This window comes from Juglans regia, chromosome 11, assembly GCF_001411555.2.
Source record: "Juglans regia cultivar Chandler chromosome 11, Walnut 2.0, whole genome shotgun sequence".
Classification (NCBI taxonomy): Eukaryota; Viridiplantae; Streptophyta; class Magnoliopsida; order Fagales; family Juglandaceae; genus Juglans; species Juglans regia.
In genome coordinates, this window is record NC_049911.1 from 31,683,732 (window position 1) to 31,700,578 (window position 16,847).

The 16,847-nt window shown below is 36.7% G+C and overlaps 3 protein-coding genes across 6 annotated transcripts; 1 reads left to right on the forward strand and 2 right to left on the reverse strand.

Moving 5' to 3' along the window:
- Nucleotides 1–1,682: 1,682 nt before the first annotated feature.
- Nucleotides 1,683–4,990, forward strand: LOC108984816 (14-3-3 protein 7-like). 4 transcript variants are annotated; one of them, XM_018956879.2, is made up of 9 exons: nt 1,792–1,865; nt 1,985–2,234; nt 2,326–2,407; nt 2,705–3,011; nt 3,417–3,504; nt 3,630–3,739; nt 3,817–3,965; nt 4,472–4,506; nt 4,736–4,990. In XM_018956879.2, the coding sequence occupies exons 4-9, from the start codon at nt 2,707–2,709 to the stop codon at nt 4,739–4,741; spliced, it is 693 nt and encodes a 230-aa protein (XP_018812424.1). In that variant the 5' UTR covers nt 1,792–1,865; nt 1,985–2,234; nt 2,326–2,407; nt 2,705–2,706; the 3' UTR covers nt 4,742–4,990. The 4 variants fall into 4 exon arrangements, with proteins under 4 accessions (XP_018812419.1, XP_018812424.1, XP_018812421.1 ...); XM_018956876.2 differs by having other exon boundaries at nt 1,985–2,407; XM_018956878.2 differs by lacking the exon at nt 1,792–1,865 and adding an exon at nt 1,871–1,968 and having other exon boundaries at nt 2,062–2,407.
- A 390-nt stretch (nt 4,991–5,380) lies between these two features.
- LOC108984815 (2-hydroxy-6-oxo-2,4-heptadienoate hydrolase-like) lies at nt 5,381–8,606 on the reverse strand. Its single transcript, XM_018956873.1, has 4 exons — nt 7,626–8,606; nt 6,158–6,250; nt 5,994–6,061; nt 5,381–5,893 (listed from the first exon to the last, which is right to left on the reverse strand). The coding sequence occupies exons 1-4, from the start codon at nt 8,253–8,255 to the stop codon at nt 5,716–5,718; spliced, it is 969 nt and encodes a 322-aa protein (XP_018812418.1). The 5' UTR covers nt 8,256–8,606; the 3' UTR covers nt 5,381–5,715.
- A 2,622-nt stretch (nt 8,607–11,228) lies between these two features.
- Nucleotides 11,229–16,479, reverse strand: LOC108984820 (probable protein phosphatase 2C 10). The gene is made up of 7 exons (XM_018956887.2): nt 16,167–16,479; nt 15,848–16,015; nt 14,654–14,893; nt 14,267–14,543; nt 11,945–12,096; nt 11,665–11,801; nt 11,229–11,591 (listed from the first exon to the last, which is right to left on the reverse strand). The coding sequence occupies exons 2-7, from the start codon at nt 15,884–15,886 to the stop codon at nt 11,540–11,542; spliced, it is 897 nt and encodes a 298-aa protein (XP_018812432.1). The 5' UTR covers nt 15,887–16,015; nt 16,167–16,479; the 3' UTR covers nt 11,229–11,539.
- Nucleotides 16,480–16,847: the final 368 nt, after the last annotated feature.

The following is a 16,847-nucleotide window of genomic DNA, read 5'->3' on the forward strand; positions in this document are numbered from 1 at the left end:
ATGAATTTTATAATTTTTTATAAGTACTCTGCTTAGCTGGTTCTCTGTTATTGTACTCAAGGGAGGGACTGTAAATGAGTTCTTGTCTTCGCTTTTCTAGTATTAGAATGTAACTAGATGTTTCTTTTGTATACTTCATGTATACTTGGGTTTCGCATATTACATTGTGTTTAATAAAATTTCTTAACTTATAAAAAATAAAAATTGATCAGTAGAAAATCTTAAATAAAATATATACACGATAAAACATGTGGTATTGTTTTTTGTTTTTATTCGAAGCATGATGCACAGCACGAGGGTAACAGAGTCCAAAAAAAGGAAGTTTGGAACCTATAACCTCTATTGTTTTTATATAGAGAGAGACTCCAAGCCAATCGGGTGTTGTTTATCTTCGTTTTACACCAGCAAATCACAAGTTGCCACGTAAGAGGTATAACAAATTACAATATACATTTGCATACATGTGAATATTTTTTTTTACAGCTGTTTGATCTTTTTCCCGAACCCCGAACCCATTCATTTGCCCTCTCTCTCTTCCCTCCTCCCCCGTCATTCGTTGACTTCCCTTTCTCTCCTTGCTCTCTTTTTCACTAAAATACTCTATTTCACTAAAAAATAAAATACGATTAAGGACGGTCTTGATGGATAAGATATTGCTAAGAAAGTTGAGAGGAAAAAGTGAGAAAGACGCCACCAATAACTACATGCAGATATTTCGGCTCTTTAAAACCACATTTTCTATTTCTTTTTGAATTCTCTCTCTCACCCTTTGAAAGGAGTAGCTGTACTTTTTATGTGACTGGAGGAATAATCATCTTTAGATTATATTTTTGTTTGGATGCTAAGAAAATGTATTACTGTTTGGATGGTGAGAAAATGTGGGATCTATTTATGTTTGGCTGCTGAGACAAGATCTTGAGTTTGCCTTTTGTTTACTTATTTCCACTAGTCCTTAGATTCGACAGTTGCCACTCTAATTTATCAACTGTCGAGAGATGCTAATGAGAAATTGGATTCGAGGGAGGGCTTTGGGGGGAAGAAGAAAGAGAGAAGGGAGAAGGAAAAATGAAAAAGGGAGATGGGAGAACGGATATGCACTTACTGTAACTTCAATAAGTCTAACACGTGTTGCAATTTTATTGTTTGGTGTAAAAGAGAAATGGACACTCGATTTGTTTTAAGTCTCTATTTTATATATGAAATGAGATAAATTGAAATTAAAATTAAAATTAAAAGTTAAATAAAATATTATTAAAATATATGTTTTTAGTATTATTTTTTATTTTATAATTTGAAAAAAATAAATTTTTTATTTTATTTTATATAAAAATTTAAAAAAATTATAATAATGAGATAAAAAGAAAAGGTGGGAAATTGTGAAAACAAGTGATGCGGGTATTGCGTGGGTGAGGGTGTGACCCACGACAATTGCGTCGAAGGTCGCCACTACTATTCCCTCTCCGTGCTGACGGAATTTGGTCTCTGCTGTGGCAAAACGTGGAGCCCACCGCATTCGCGTTTACAACTACAACTCTTTGTCAATCTACAGCCGTCAATGTTCGTCCCTGTCAACATCACACTCCCCCTCATTGACACCTTGTTCCCTTCAACGGCTGAGATCTCATCTTCCGAGGATCCTAGGGGTTCCCAATATTCAAGCCCCATTTCCCACTGTTATTCCCAGTTCCACCTCTCCTAAAATCGCATCCAACGGCCCGATCCCCCTGCCACCGCAAAGCAGAAAGCGGCTGGCAAAATCATAAGGCTCGTAGGAGGGAGAGAGAGAGAGAGAGAGGCGATGGAGAAGGAGAGAGAGCAACAGGTTTACTTGGCGAGACTAGCGGAGCAGGCCGAGAGATACGATGGTATAGCTTTTACGGATCTCTGCTCCCCCCCTCTCCCTACCTTTTTTATTAAAGGATTTTGGTATTTTGACGGTTATTCGTTTGGTTGGCGATTTTTGATCATGTAAGTATACTGACAGTGTTTCACCAATTGTTTCCCTACTGAGTTTTTGGCCAATGAATCAAGCATAAGCTAAGAGGAAGTAAGCTGTTACAGGCTGATGAATTCTTATAAGTAAAGTTCAGAGTAAGGAAGCAGTTGAGTGCTGAGAGGAAAACGTTTCGTTGCTTACTTGATCGTAAGTTATTTCACGGTAGATGATGGGAAAGAACAATTCAGAAAAGTGCGCCGGGTGATTTCATTTCCGTTTAAAACAGGACAAGTAATAGGTTTGGAGAATACTAATACAGATGTTTGTCAAGAAAGCTACGGGAAATATATATCTCTCTCAGTATTTTTCCTTCACTTATATATTTCCAGAACTAAAAGAGGCCTTGATGATGAGCCGCGGTTTCGTTAACGTATGACATGAGTTGATGCGGATGTTCGCAAGACGCGTACGGTAAAAATGAAGCTGTCCATCATATGTCATCTCCTTTGAAAATTTCTCGAGTGGTTTTATGAAATTTTTCCTCTTCTTCTTTTGATTTCTGGTGTTATTTGAAAAAGGGATTTGGATCTTTATGTTATATGGCACATCCTAAGGTTTATATTTGTATCCCATCGTTACTGAAGCGAGCTATAGCAGATTTGTAGTAATTTTTGTCCTCTAATAGCAGACTTCTCGTAAATTTGTAACCGTTTATTTCAATAGCATGTTAGATTTAATGGTGTATATTTTCGAGTTTTCATGTTGCAGAGATGGTTGAAGCAATGAAGAAAGTCGCTAAATTGGATGTGGAATTGACAGTCGAGGAAAGGAACCTGGTGTCTGTTGGGTATAAGAATGTTATTGGGGCAAGGAGGGCATCATGGCGGATATTATCTTCCATTGAACAGAAGGAGGAGGCCAAAGGGAAGGAACACAATGTGAAGAGGATAAAAGAGTACAGGCAGAGAGTTGAAGATGAACTTGCAAAGATCTGCAACGACATATTAGCAGTCATTGATTACCACCTCCTTCCATCTTCCTCAACTGGGGAATCAACTGTTTTTTACTACAAGATGTGAGAATTCTTTTACGTTTTTTTTTCTTCTACAAGATTTTAGGTAGCCTGGTACTTTGAACCATTGACCTCTTCATTATGGACCTAATAGCAGTTTTGGCTGGAGATTTCGTAGTTTGTACCATTTAGCATGAACTCGTGCAGCTAAAACTTAAGGCAAGCATTTTTTAGGGTGAACATTTACTTGCCCTTTCTGCTATATAAGCAAGACTCTTATAGTAGTTAAAAAGAAAGCAATGTACCATATTGGTTTTGGAAGTGCTTTATCTTGATAGTTTATATTCCTTTCTTGCACAGATTCTGTGGTCACTGGTTATGCAGTTTGGTTTGGCTATGGAGTTTGTGAATATGTGTGCTTGTATGGGAGAATACATCTGCATTGTGATCCTTATTTCCCTGTTTCAGGAAAGGAGACTACTATCGATATTTAGCTGAGTTTAAAGCGGGTGAGGGACGTAAGGAAGCTGCAGATCAGTCACTGAAAGCATATGAGGTGTATTCAACTTGGCTTCTCTGCTGAAGCTCCTTGCCTCTCAGTTTTTCAGCTGTTTCCCCCTTTTGTGTATCCTTTATAACTGCTATGATATATTGTCATCTGGGCCCCCTCTTTTACTGTAGGCTGCTACTAGTACTGCTGCTTCTGATTTGCCTCCAACTCATCCAATCAGACTTGGCCTGGCCCTGAACTTCTCTGTTTTTCACTACGAGATCTTGAACTCCACTGAGAGGTTGACATGCATCTCTGTGTGTTTGTGTGGTAGTTGTACCCCTTTTGAGTTTATTTAACTGTGTCTGGATTGTGCAGGGCCTGCCACCTTGCAAAGCAAGCTTTCGATGAGGCTATTGCTGAACTTGATAGTCTTAACGAAGAATCCTACAAGGACAGTACCCTTATTATGCAGCTACTTAGGGACAACCTTACGTTATGGACCTCAGATCTGCCAGATCAGGGAGGTAATCATTTCTAATCTCTCTCTGTCTCTGTCCGAAATCTTGGGCCTCTTGTTAAGCTATGTATCATTTTGAATTGTTTGATTCTTTTGGTCATGGTTTGGGCTGTTGAGAAACTTAAGGTTTTGGTTTAAGGACAGTTAAGTTCCATTAAAAACAAACTTCCTGCCCTCAATTTGGAAATAGGGGTCCTAGCATTATTTATGCTGTTTGCACTCTAATTTTTATTTATTTTTTGTATGTCTGCCCATATATATAGATTAATTAGCAATAAGTCTTTGCGTTGTTTGGCACCTATACAAAAAAAGGTCTTTGCGTCGTTTGGCTATGCCAACCAAGTTTCTTCCCGAGGGAATTTGAGACAGATTTATTGGGTGCCAAAAAATGAGCCATTTTGTTCTGACGGTGTCTTGCAACTTTGTATATATTTCCTAGAGTCATGGCCAAAGTTGCGACTTTCACATTCAATAGTTTCTGATTCCTTCTATTTTGATTTGGTAAATTTGCAGGCGAACAATTCAAAGTTGATGAAACTCCAGTAGAGGTGAGAGATTTTGTTTTTATTTTTATTTTATCTGTAACATCTATTCATTTTGAAAAGGGAACAATACAAATGAAAAACAATGTTTTAATCTTCTGTTAATGTGGATTTTGGCATGTCTAAAATGTCTCAGCTCTCTTTAATTCCTTCTCCAGATTTATTTTGTTTCCATTTATTTTCATTACATCTTATTTCCTTGTTGGTCAATTACTCACGAACATCGACTTTGCAGAGTTAATCCAGCAAGAGATTCTTTGATCCATCAAGAGTGGAAAAAATGATAGGATGTGTTCAGGACTTTTATTTGCAGTGGTAGGACCAGGATTTGTGACTATGGCTTGTATTCCTATCTTATACCATGTCTGCTACATTTATGATTGTGATGGCGATTTCTTACCGCATTGCCCCTGATTGAACTTCATTTGCTGGCTGTTAGCTACTTAGTTTTCCGTTTGAATAAAGTTTTCCTCCAATCAAGTTTATGAAATTGCCATGTGTTCCTTGAACATACGAGAAGCACCTACTTTTTTAGCAAGATTAATTTAATCCAATTAAAAAAGTATGTGCTTCTCAAATAATCTATTAATCTTACTTAAAATGCGCTTCTCACATGATCTATTGATTCGATTAAAACAGTATGTAATTCTCAACAAGCTAAAAAGTACACATTAATGGACTGCGGGAAGATTTTTCTTCAACTCAGTTCCCTTACAAGCTCTGTCTTTTCCATAATCCATTCGGTTGCAATTGATTGTTTTCCTTCATGCTGGGCATGTGGACAAATGGAATTTGTTATTTCTGTTCTTTGAATACTACTGCCTTTTAATACAGTTGATTTGTTGATAAGCTGAGCCACTTTAGTACAAATCAGAACAAGTTGAGATATGAGCTGCACATTGATTCAGTTCGCAGCTCGCTTGGCCATCCATGCAGCATTTTCAATCAAAAGATACAAATAGATTTCTCACGCTCATGACGACCCCAAAATGGAAAACTGCAATTTCTGATAACAATGTTGCTAAAAATGGGGTTGGGTTACCAAGCCCGTGCTTTATCGAATCAGAAATTCAATTCCTGGGGGTTGAAGACGTGTTTTAAGAGAGAAATCTTACATGTTAGCTCAGAAGGGAAAAATTAAAAATAAAATTACATGTTAGGCTTCGTGAAGGGAACGAATTTCCAAGAGCATAACATATCTTTGTTTGTGCTCCTTTATATGTTCAAGATAGTAGTGGGTTTGATCTGCTTGGCAGGTAGGTTCGATGGAGGAGGAGGCAGCGAATCTACCAGAAAAGATTTCAAGAGCTTGTAATACTCCTTGGGTTTCTCGACATTGAAGGCATGCCCTGCATTCTTGATGACTTCTAGCTGAGCATTATCCCCCAGGTGCCTGCATATTCCCAATAGTACCCCCCCCCCCCTTTTAGAAAAATAAGTAAAGCTAAAACATACATCAACAGATCGAATCGGGGGACCAACGCATGGAGAACCTTTTCAATCTGTAAGCAAGTTCCAGTCGAAATACTTGATCATGCTCTCCCCAGATTATCAATGTGGGCTGCGTGAGGAGTGAAAGATGATTATCTTACATTTTGCATCGGATAAACAATATTGTGGGAGATATGAGAATACACAGAAAACATAAAAAAGGAACCTGAGAAATCTTGGGAAGATCTGAAAGTTTCCGGCCTTTGGGAATATTTCGAATCAGCTCTCTCTTCTCCTCCGCGTATTCCGTGCACATTGCCTGCCCATATTTTACCCAAAATCTTAAGAGCAGCTCAATGTGAAAGTTAGCCGTATCAGAGCATTGGCAATGGATTAGCCAAATGTCAATGTAAGTCTAAATTTTAGTTAGATGTGAGAAAAAGTCTCTACATTGGACTAGTCAATAGTCCAAAGCTTAAGAGTTGATGAATAGTAAATCTTAATTATTTCATCACTTTCCTCTCTCTTTGAATGGTAAAACATGCATGACATGCACATTATTTCTACTTATTGATAGAGTAGACGCATTATTTTTACAAAGCATGAAGATCTAAGAAATATATAAATTGTATTTGCAAAAAAAAAATAAAAAATATAATATTATATTATTATTTTAACTTTATAATGGCTAATTCAATGTGGACTCATCTAGTCAAAAATTGATATTATAGCTAAAAATTAAGATTCTAGTCAAATTTTAGACTTGACAATGGTCATTGTCAATGCTCTCAAAGAAACTAAATTCTAGATAGAGATACGTTTGTTTCTTTGAGCCTTTTTTTTTTTTTTTAAAACCCGATTTTATCATCATTGATTGTGAAGGGTAATAAATTATCAACGAAATAAAAAGAGGACAATGCTACCATTCCACTAATTTATACAACTCATTTTGCTACCTTGCCGGGGTGCCACATGACTTTTTATGTTTTTAAGTGACATTTTATCTTAAATATATTTTTTTAAAATTTTAGAATTTATTCAATACGTGATATAACATTTTGAAAAAACCAATTCGTATAATAACACAACACCACCACCACCATTTCAATATTTATATAAGAATAGTTCTATTTTATAATATGATATCTAACGATGTACAATAATGTCATTGGTGGGATAATAAGATAAAAAGTAATTCTATGCATCAGCCTACACTCTCCACACATCATGCATTCAATTTATTTTTTTAACTCAATACACTAAATATGTTGAATATATGATAAATAATAGGCTGATGCAAATATTTTTTTTAAAATAAAAGCGGTGCGGCCAGAGTAGCAGCGCTCCATTTGATAGCTAGTTGAATTTAGACTCTTTATTTTGTTTAATTTTTTAATTTATATTTTTTTATCATTTTAAAAAATATAAAAATATATTAATCTATTAATAATTATTTTTTTAATTATTAAATAAATAAAAAAATAAAAAAACAATGAAGAGATAAATTGAATGGACGAAGTATAATTTTTCAAGATAAAATAAACGATGTTTTTGTTTTTTATGCGCAGAAGTTGCTGGCAGGTTGAGTGGAGGGATGGGTTCGGACAGACAGAGACAGTGAGGTAACATTATTTATTTATTTATTTTACTGATTTAATTAAGAGATGAAAGCAACGAATGACAGAGACCCTTACGTCGATGAAATCGGTGAGCAGGCAAGAGGGCAGCAATCCCACCGGCGGAGGCCTAAAAAATGTGTAGTACACCAACTCCCTAAGCCTTTCGGGTGTCTGCGGCACCAAAATCCTGGCCGCCTCCTCCAAGTCCGAGACGCTAAAAACCCCTTCCCTCAGGTCCTTCTCCTCCATGCACACCCCGGCGGAGCACAGCACCACCCTCTCCACCACTTCCTTGAACTGCGCCGCCATACTGTAACCGACGAACCCGCCGTAGCTCAGGCCCACCAGGCTCAGTCTTCGCACCGAGTTGGCCTCCATCACCCGCATCACACACTGCGCCTGGAACGACTCCGTCCGGTCCGGCCGGTTCGTGACCGAGTCGCCGAAGAAGACGAGGTCGGGGACGTAGATGTTGTAGTAAGCGATGACGTGAGGGATGACGTCGGCCCACTGCCACAATGCGTTGGCTCCGAGGCCGTGGATCAGGAGAAGGTTGGGCTTACTCTCTTTCCGGATGTTGGGGACCCAACAGTGCATGATGGTGCCATCTTCGAGGTCCGTCACGGTGGATCGGAGCCCCGATTTGAGGAAAGTGGATCGGTAGCACCAGTTCCTGGATTCGGTGAAGCTGAAACACCTAGACATCTGGAAATTCCTTGCGTAGATACTAGAAGGTCATTGGGAGTCTGGCTGGGACTTGGGACATTGGATTTGGTCCCTTTTTTTCTCGTGGTGTCTAACAAGCTGATGTGGTGGATTTGGAATGGGGAAAAAGAGAGAATATATCCTATTCTAGATGGGGTTGAAAAAAGGAGCTCAGTGATCAAGTGGCTTATAAGAAAGAAAATTGAGAGAAGAGCAGAGCTCAACAGAATGAATGAATTAGGTGAACGAAATTCTGGCTGCTCAAATGGAACCAGACGGTCAGCGTCGTAGGCCGTAATATTCTATAATATAATTAGGATCACACGTTTGATTTTATGACTGACTCGAAAATCCACATTTTATATCTTTCACTAATTTAAATTTCTGGTAATTTATAAAAAAAAGTCCACCCAACGTACCAAAAAAAATAAAAAAATCATTTTTTTTTAAAATAGAATCCACTTTTTTTACAAAAATAAAAAATAAAAACAAAATTAATACACCTAAAACATGTAATACTCTCATCATTTAAGGTGGGCTTGCGACGCACATGTCCAAAGCAGAGGTCAATTTTTGGGCTCCGGCAGAAATTAAGAATTAGACCCCCTCTATCTTACCGGGTGGACCACTTTGATCTTGGCACTTGGCGGCCTTCCATTTGGCCCCAGGGATCCTCTAACCCTTTCAAAAATCCATGAGATGAGTTTCTAGTTCTACGTTCTTATCCGGTTCTCCCGAGCTCTGATTGCCAATGCTATCAGGTATATAGAAACTAGACCTTAGGATGAATGGATCCAGAAGGTAAGCAATGGTGAAACACTGGAAGTGGTCTCACAGATAGGTATAAGTTTGTAACGGATATAAAGATATATGGAATTTTTTTTTCTTTCTTGCGCATTTGCTGCTGCTTTTGCGAAGGTGTTATTCCTACACAACACATTTTTTTTAATTTTATTCTTTTTAAACTTATTAAATTCGTCTACTCATCATTCATATATTAGTAAGAGAAAATAAAAATAAAAATAAAAATAAAATATGATGTGTAATTTCATATATTAGTAAGAGAAAATAAAAATAAAAATAAAATATAATGTGTAATTTGTGGAGATGATGAATTCAATTTTTCTTTAAAAATAATGTTTGATTTGGTAGATTTTAACCGATCAAAGGGAAGCATCTAAATTTGTTTAATTTGAACTTTGCCATAGTATCACGCTTAGGCCTTAGTACCAGCGTCTAAGCAAGGAAATAAGGACTAAGTATCAGATATATAAGGACAACTTTTTAAAAACATATGGACCAAGTTTATTAGGATTGAGAGAATTCATTAATCCTACTTAAGAAGCTTGTGTTTCATGCATATTTATAAACACATTGTAAAAATTTCTTTAGTGATTCTTGCAGCTTACCCTTTATCTTATGGCTTCCAAAGTGTGCAAAATCAAGGTGTAGTTTTTTGTCAAGTAAAAAGTTACGCTTTTCTTAAAAATATGTGAGTAGATGCCTAAAATGCTAAACTTTTTACCTTTTCTTTTTTTTTTGTCTAATAAATTTTCCATGCTCAAGACTAACCCATTATTAGCCATGCTCCAATTTCCACCAGCAGAGTGGCTGTCGCGCGCTGTGCAAATAACATCTGAATGGAAACCCCACACCAATCTAGATGTGCAAGTTATATAATTTTTTTTTCTGTAGGTGAAATAAAAGATTCACAATATCAAACATCAAAGAAATGCTGCACAGAAATACTCTTGAAGTCAATTTACATAGAACTATTAGCATGTATCAAAGAGAAGGGACCCCAGATAAGCAAGAAAAAACCTATCCGGAAGAAAGCCAAATCAGCCCCCCTTAACTTTGAATAAAATTTAGTGTATGCCTCATGAACAAAGCCATCAAGAAATCGATCCTCAGATCTTACACCTTGTAGCCGAAAGGAGAGGCAAAACACACGCCCACTACTCTCTAGTCTCTATACCATTATTATATTTCAGTTTTTAATCGTTGCTTCACTCTACACCACCTCCATAGGACCATAAAGAAAGACAGTTCAACTCACGAGCGTATTAGAGGTGTATAATATCTTAGAGATTCGGATCAGCCAAACAGAGCATAAATCAAACTAAAATGATGAAATTTAATGTATCCAAGGTATGGGGAGCCCAGAGAAGTATGCAGCTACTAATCCAGATAAAAAAGAACCCCCAATACCTTCGGACGTAAAATTCATATATGCCTCCAGAACAAAGCCAACAAGAAATCGATCCTCAGATCTCAGCCCTTGTAGCTGAAAGAAGAGGCAATCATACACACTACGCTACCGCCTCCGTCATTTCACACATACATATACAAGAGAGAGAGAGAGAGAGAGAGAGAGATTGTGAACTGAGTCTATGAGCTGTGGCGGCCATATATATGGACAGAGAGAGAGCAGGCTCATGTTAAAGGTAAGAAAACCCTAGAGCAGGCTCATGTTATATGGCCGTTCACTCCACACGCGCGCGCTTGAACCACAGTCACGTGAGTTAGGTGACGAGTTTCCACGACATTGGTGGAACATAATATTACGAAACAGTTTTATTTTTAATTTGAGATGAGATATTTTGTTAAAATTAAATAAAATATTATTATTATAATTTTTATTTTATATAATATAATAATTATATAAAATAAGATTAAATAATTTAATTTTGTATAACCAAATCATTCCTTAAATATCTCATCAATGATGAGTAAAATAAATAAAACTATTATTATTTTTTTATAACTTTTACTTGTTACATCTGAAAAATAATCAAAATAAATAATTAAAAAATCTCAGAACAAAAGAAATATTGAAGGTGAATACCTAAAATATCAATATTCCAAAAAGGTTATGAACTAAGAAACTCCAGAAGGTAAAGTTTTCCGCACAACATAGGAGAATGTTGATCAGCAAGAAATAAGAATAGAAGAAAAAAAAGAGACTGATAATGGAGAATGCAAAGTAGATAGCCAATTCCTGAACATGTTTAATAACAATGGGTAGGAACACCCAGAGTATTAACACAAAAAGCAATCCACCGATCACAACTAAAGCAAATTCTTCATCTACACAGCCCCAAGAAAACAGGTTCCTTGAGGGAAACAAACTATGCCATATCATGCTCCTCTGATTCACTTTAAAAAATAAATCAAACAATATCAAACACTGATACAGAAAAAAAAAAATACAGTAGTGGGAAATTGCCCTTCTTTTTTGCTAACTCTTTTTTTTGCTTAGACAAATTCCACATTTCTGAAAATTAAGAATGCGTTACCCCAATCCTGTTGGCGGTCTGACCATAAACTGGCATCCTGTGTGAAATGACTCTTATTATAGCAATATATATAATGCACCTGGAAAGCAAGGTGATTTTAAGGGTCTCACCCTCTAAATCTAACAACAACACAAGAAATATCATCTTTACTGTCTCTTTTCAATGCTTCAGTTGTTAATTGTTTAGCTGCCTTCTGTGGATCCTTGATCTTTCTTGCAATGTCAACTGCTTCTTGATTGGCCATTACCTGATTATACCATGCAAAAAGGCATAAAAACAAAAGGCTTTCTCTAATGGAAGCACCATGCACACAATCATGTGCCATTTTCGTGTGAATGTGTAACAGTGTTTACTGCCAATGCAGCAGAGGAAACAGATATTGATATTTACCTTCCAAAGACCGTCGCTAGCAAGGATTAGAATCTCAGTATTTTCTATAGTGGCATTTTGTACGTCTGGGTCAGATCGCAAATGTGATTTAAGGCTCTTGTCTCCAAAAGCACGAGAAACTGCTAGCTGTCCATTGACTCTAGGGACGTCTCCTGAGAAGGTGTAGCAGAGATCAGGTTATCATTGTAAACATTACCCGGCTTCCATACTCACAAAATCAAATCTCCATAAAGAGCATACTACACCCAAAAGTTTAACGTGAAAGAACACCAGAGGAGTTAATTGTTTCTTTGATAAAAGCTGCTACGTTGCATGTCATGACATATGCAAGTCCCAGATGCATACCCCTCTAACTTTGGCTTGCTCTGTTGTTATATTGTTGGCAATTAGAATTGAAGTTACTCAGGACTTCAAATAAATATGTCTCATATAGCTGGAAAGAAAAAAACAAGGAGGTAAAATGTGAATTTCTTAAAATCCGAAAGAGGGCCAACTCTTCAAACATAAATATGGGAGGCCACCATGTTTGTAAAGTTATTCTCGTTCAGATTATGGTACAAGAATATCATTCAAGTTTCGGAATGTATCCAACGTGCCTTAAGAGACAAGAATGAAGTGGTCAAGAATAACCTAGTATAGTAAAGGCACATAAATCAAAATAAGAATACACTTACTTCAAATTTATTGGTACAGTTAAAGCAGATTGAAAAAACATTGTAAAATAATCACCATCTGAACTTCTTCTTAAGATTGGATCTACTTTAAGATATGATCAACATGATATCAGGAAGTTTGCTGATCAGCAAAAACTTGTCAACCAAATCAAGAGACACTTAGGCCTTGTTTGTTTTCCAAAAACATCTCATCTCATCTCACCTCATCATTACAACTTTCCCAAATCCCCACACAAAATAAAATAAACAATTCAATTTTTTCAAATCCCAAAACAACAATAATATTAAAAAATATATTCTAACAATATTTTATTCAACTTTTTAACTTTAATCTCAACTCATCTCATCTCTGAAAACAAACGAGCCCCTAAGATACATGGAGAAGCATATCAACTGACAACAGAAGATGGATGTACCAGGGACCAACCCGCTTCTTTACCCAGGATTAGAAGTCCTACTTCAGAAGGAAAATCCTCCTGCATCCTGTTTTTTCAGGAGATGAATGTACCAGCATATGATGATTAGAGCTATTACCTTTTACATGGATGCTGAGAATTTTCTTGTTTTTTCCTTCTCAATAGAGGATATCCACTATGTTTGTGTTACCCCATCCAAGAGACCTAGTTACAAGAATATGCGTGTCCCTCTTCCAAATCAACCCAGCCAAACTAGAGAGCAAAACCCACATTAAATTTTTTACATCTTAAGATGAGGATCTGAAAAAAGGCTACAATGCAGTTCCTTTTGATCCTTGCTGACTAGAAATATTGTAATGCCTTATAAGTTTTTGGACAACAAGCATCCAATTGTGTACTCCCTACATTTTTCTAAAATGCCCTGGTGGTCTTAAAAATAATAAGTTATTCCTTGTTCAGTAGATACAGTTACATTCGTGACTAACAGATAGTGTAAGCTAACTCTTTTGTCCGGGTTATCTTGTACCCAGAGCAGGGGGAGCACTAAATCCCATCTAACCTCTCAACATGGCAGATATCTAGATGCCTTAATGATTCATCATTATAGCCCTACAAAAAGTAACATGACAATTCCATGAACTAATCACGGAGAGTCTGAATCAAACAATAACAAAAATTATTTATGTTTTCATATGTAAAAAGTTATTAGTTTACTGGAAAGAAATATGATTTGCATGGTAAAATCAAGGCTATGACATATAATCCTTGCAATGAGGATCAACAGAGTGATTCTCCATGACAGAGAACTGATCAGTCACAACAAATTATCTCAAGAATAAGCACGGCAGTTCCCTGGCTGATCAAGTGGAAACAATTACATGATTCACTCTTTTACTTTAAGATTACTTTGGTGCATATCAAAGTAAATAGCCAGCCAACTAACCAAAAAATCTCATCAATGCCGCAGCAAATTGTGCTTAAAAAAGTTTCATGCAGGTGATTATGTGTAGATTAAAAACATATAGAATTATTTTCCCCCTGAGGAACTCTAGCTATACATTAAATGCAGCAATAACCCAAAAATTACAAATCCATACCAAAAGAAAACCCAATTACAAGATGACTGATAGAAATTGATGAATTGTTTCATAGAAAACATAGTTATGCTATATTAATTTTAGATAAGTCGACATTAAGACAGACTATCTAAACATGGGTGTTTTGTGTGAAACCTGGCATGTTTGAGACAAAACCGCCTTTGTTCTCGATGCTGCCTCGCTCAGTGTTTGGCTCATGATCTATAGTCATCTGTATTGCCTGGCCCTCTCTTGAGAGAACTGCTCGGGAATCTCCAACATTGGCTATCCATAATTTTTGTCCGTTTATCAAAATTGCAGTTACAGCTGTGGACCCACCCCGCCCCAAGTCAGAGCTGTGTGAGAGAATTGCCTGGTCTGTCTTCTCATAGGCCTTTATGATAGATCTCTGGGGGTCAACCCAAAATTCATCCTAGGATGATAAAATTAGAAAGAGTAAGAACACACCCCAAAAAATTCATATGGAACTTAGTGAGACTGAAAGTTACAATGATCTCTTCATCTTTCAAAATAACATCACACCTCCTTTAGGATGTTGGAAAACAAATTTTTCTGTAGGTAGGCAGGAACAGTATCTCCCAAATGGCCATCATATATGGCAAACAGCCCTAATTCATGTCTCTTAATCTGCATAAATTTAGCAACATGATAATCCTCCATCGGATGATTAGCCTTCCCTTTTACTAGGCTGAAACCATACTTTATTACCCCGTCATGGCTTCTTCCTTTACCAGAGCTAGATGAGGAACGCACTCCTACAAGCTACATAACAAAATTATGAATAACAAAGACCACAATATAAATCTAGCATGGCTTAGATGCAATTATAAGGCACGGAAGCAAACAAATGGTAGTTTGCAATTTTCAAACCATTTATACAGCAGCAGGAAGAAAATTAAACAAAGAAATTACTATTCATGCTTGATTAACTACATCATCACAACCAAATAAAGCACTGAAAGTTATCAACATGGGGACCTTTTCTGTGACCTATCAAGATGGGAAATTGGTTCTTTGTTTTTCCTCCAATTCCATCTTTATTTATTTTTTTATACTTCTTTCTTTACCCCCTTCTTTTGTGGTCTTCAAGGCTCTGTGTTGTGTGCTGTTTGAGGGATGGGGAGGGACGAAAGAGGGGCACCATAAGTATAAGATCCTCCACCTCCTCCACCCCACCTTGCTACTTCGGAAACAATATGAGAGGCCTTGCTACTCTGAAAACATGCAGTTGGTTCAATTCAGCGCATCAGGCTGTCCTAAAAGACGTGGCTTAATAGTGCAACATGTTCAACATCTCTTACACAATTTCAGCAACCCAGCCAAAAGGAGTCTTAACTCTGGCCTAAAATATCCCCATCGAACTTACTACAGAAAGCAAGTAGATACTTTGACACCCTTAAACATAACAGATATGCCCGTGGTTATGTAAGTGATTACACAACAAAGGATGATCAATAATCCCTCCATAACCTGCGAAAGTCTATCACTTCAACTCTATAAAATAACGCACTTGTGATATTCACCCATCGTCTATAACCCTGAAAAGAAAACTGAGGCACCTAAAACAAAGTCCTCAAATCAATCACACAAATAGCCCCCACAAACAACTGAAAACTATGCCTTTTCAGCCTTTCGGTTGAGCTTTCACACAACAGAACATTACAGTTAGTATAGAAAGATCATTTGATGGACATGAAGTATGGGAAACATCCTTACATGAGGGTTGAAACAAGTTAAACAACATAACCTATCCATAAAAAGAACTCAACAGCCTCAGCAACTTTTTCAACTAAATTCTGAACATCCAACTCCTGTAGGTGTGTCCAGTCCAAGTTTCAAACCGACCCACCACCCCAAATCACGAACCTTCCTCGAATTCGCAAACTGCACCATAAAACACATAATCGATCGTTATGCATAGGAAGAAACAAAAACCCTTAAACTACAGCCTTTAAAACTCCAGAAAGCCACAAAATCAGAAAAACTAATAATTAAAAAAAGGACAGGAACTGGGTAATCGAGAACTTCCTCTCACCGGTCTAATTGAACTCCAAAAATAGCCAAGCTTCTTGTTTTAGTTGTTTATGGTGCTGCTGCTGCTGCTTCTTCTTCTTCTTATTAGTTCGCACAAGTAATTGAATAAAAGAATGCAAATAATAAAAAAAAGGTCCTACAGAAATTAAAAAAAGAAGAGAAAGGGAGAGAGAATATTTGAAACTTTTTTTCTAAAGAGAAAAATAAAAGAAAAAATAATGTGTAAATAAAGTTTGTGAGAGGAGATGCCGGAGGAGGCCTATGTTTCTCCGTGATGATTTGCAACCGTTTCGGAAGTCTTGGCAATGGGAAAAGTTATAATAATGAAGGAAAAAGAAAGGCAGCCACTTAGCAGACTTCCTTCCTGTTGACTTTGCTGTATCTACTTTCTTTCTGCTGTTTTAAGTTTTTAACTTTTATCTCTGTTTCTTTGTTTGGCTCTTGCTTCTACTTCTAGCCTAAATAGGTGCTAAACTTTCTTCTACGCCAAACAGTAAAAGTAAGAAAAAAACAAAGTTCCCAACTAAAATGCTACTATGCCCCTACTTTTTACTATTTATTATGCTTTTTTAATATGTCAAAACACAATATGATAATCACTTGACTTATTAAAGAGATTTAAAAAATTTAAAAGAATCTAAGATTTTAATTTCATTATTTTTATGTTTTCGAGAGTCGTATT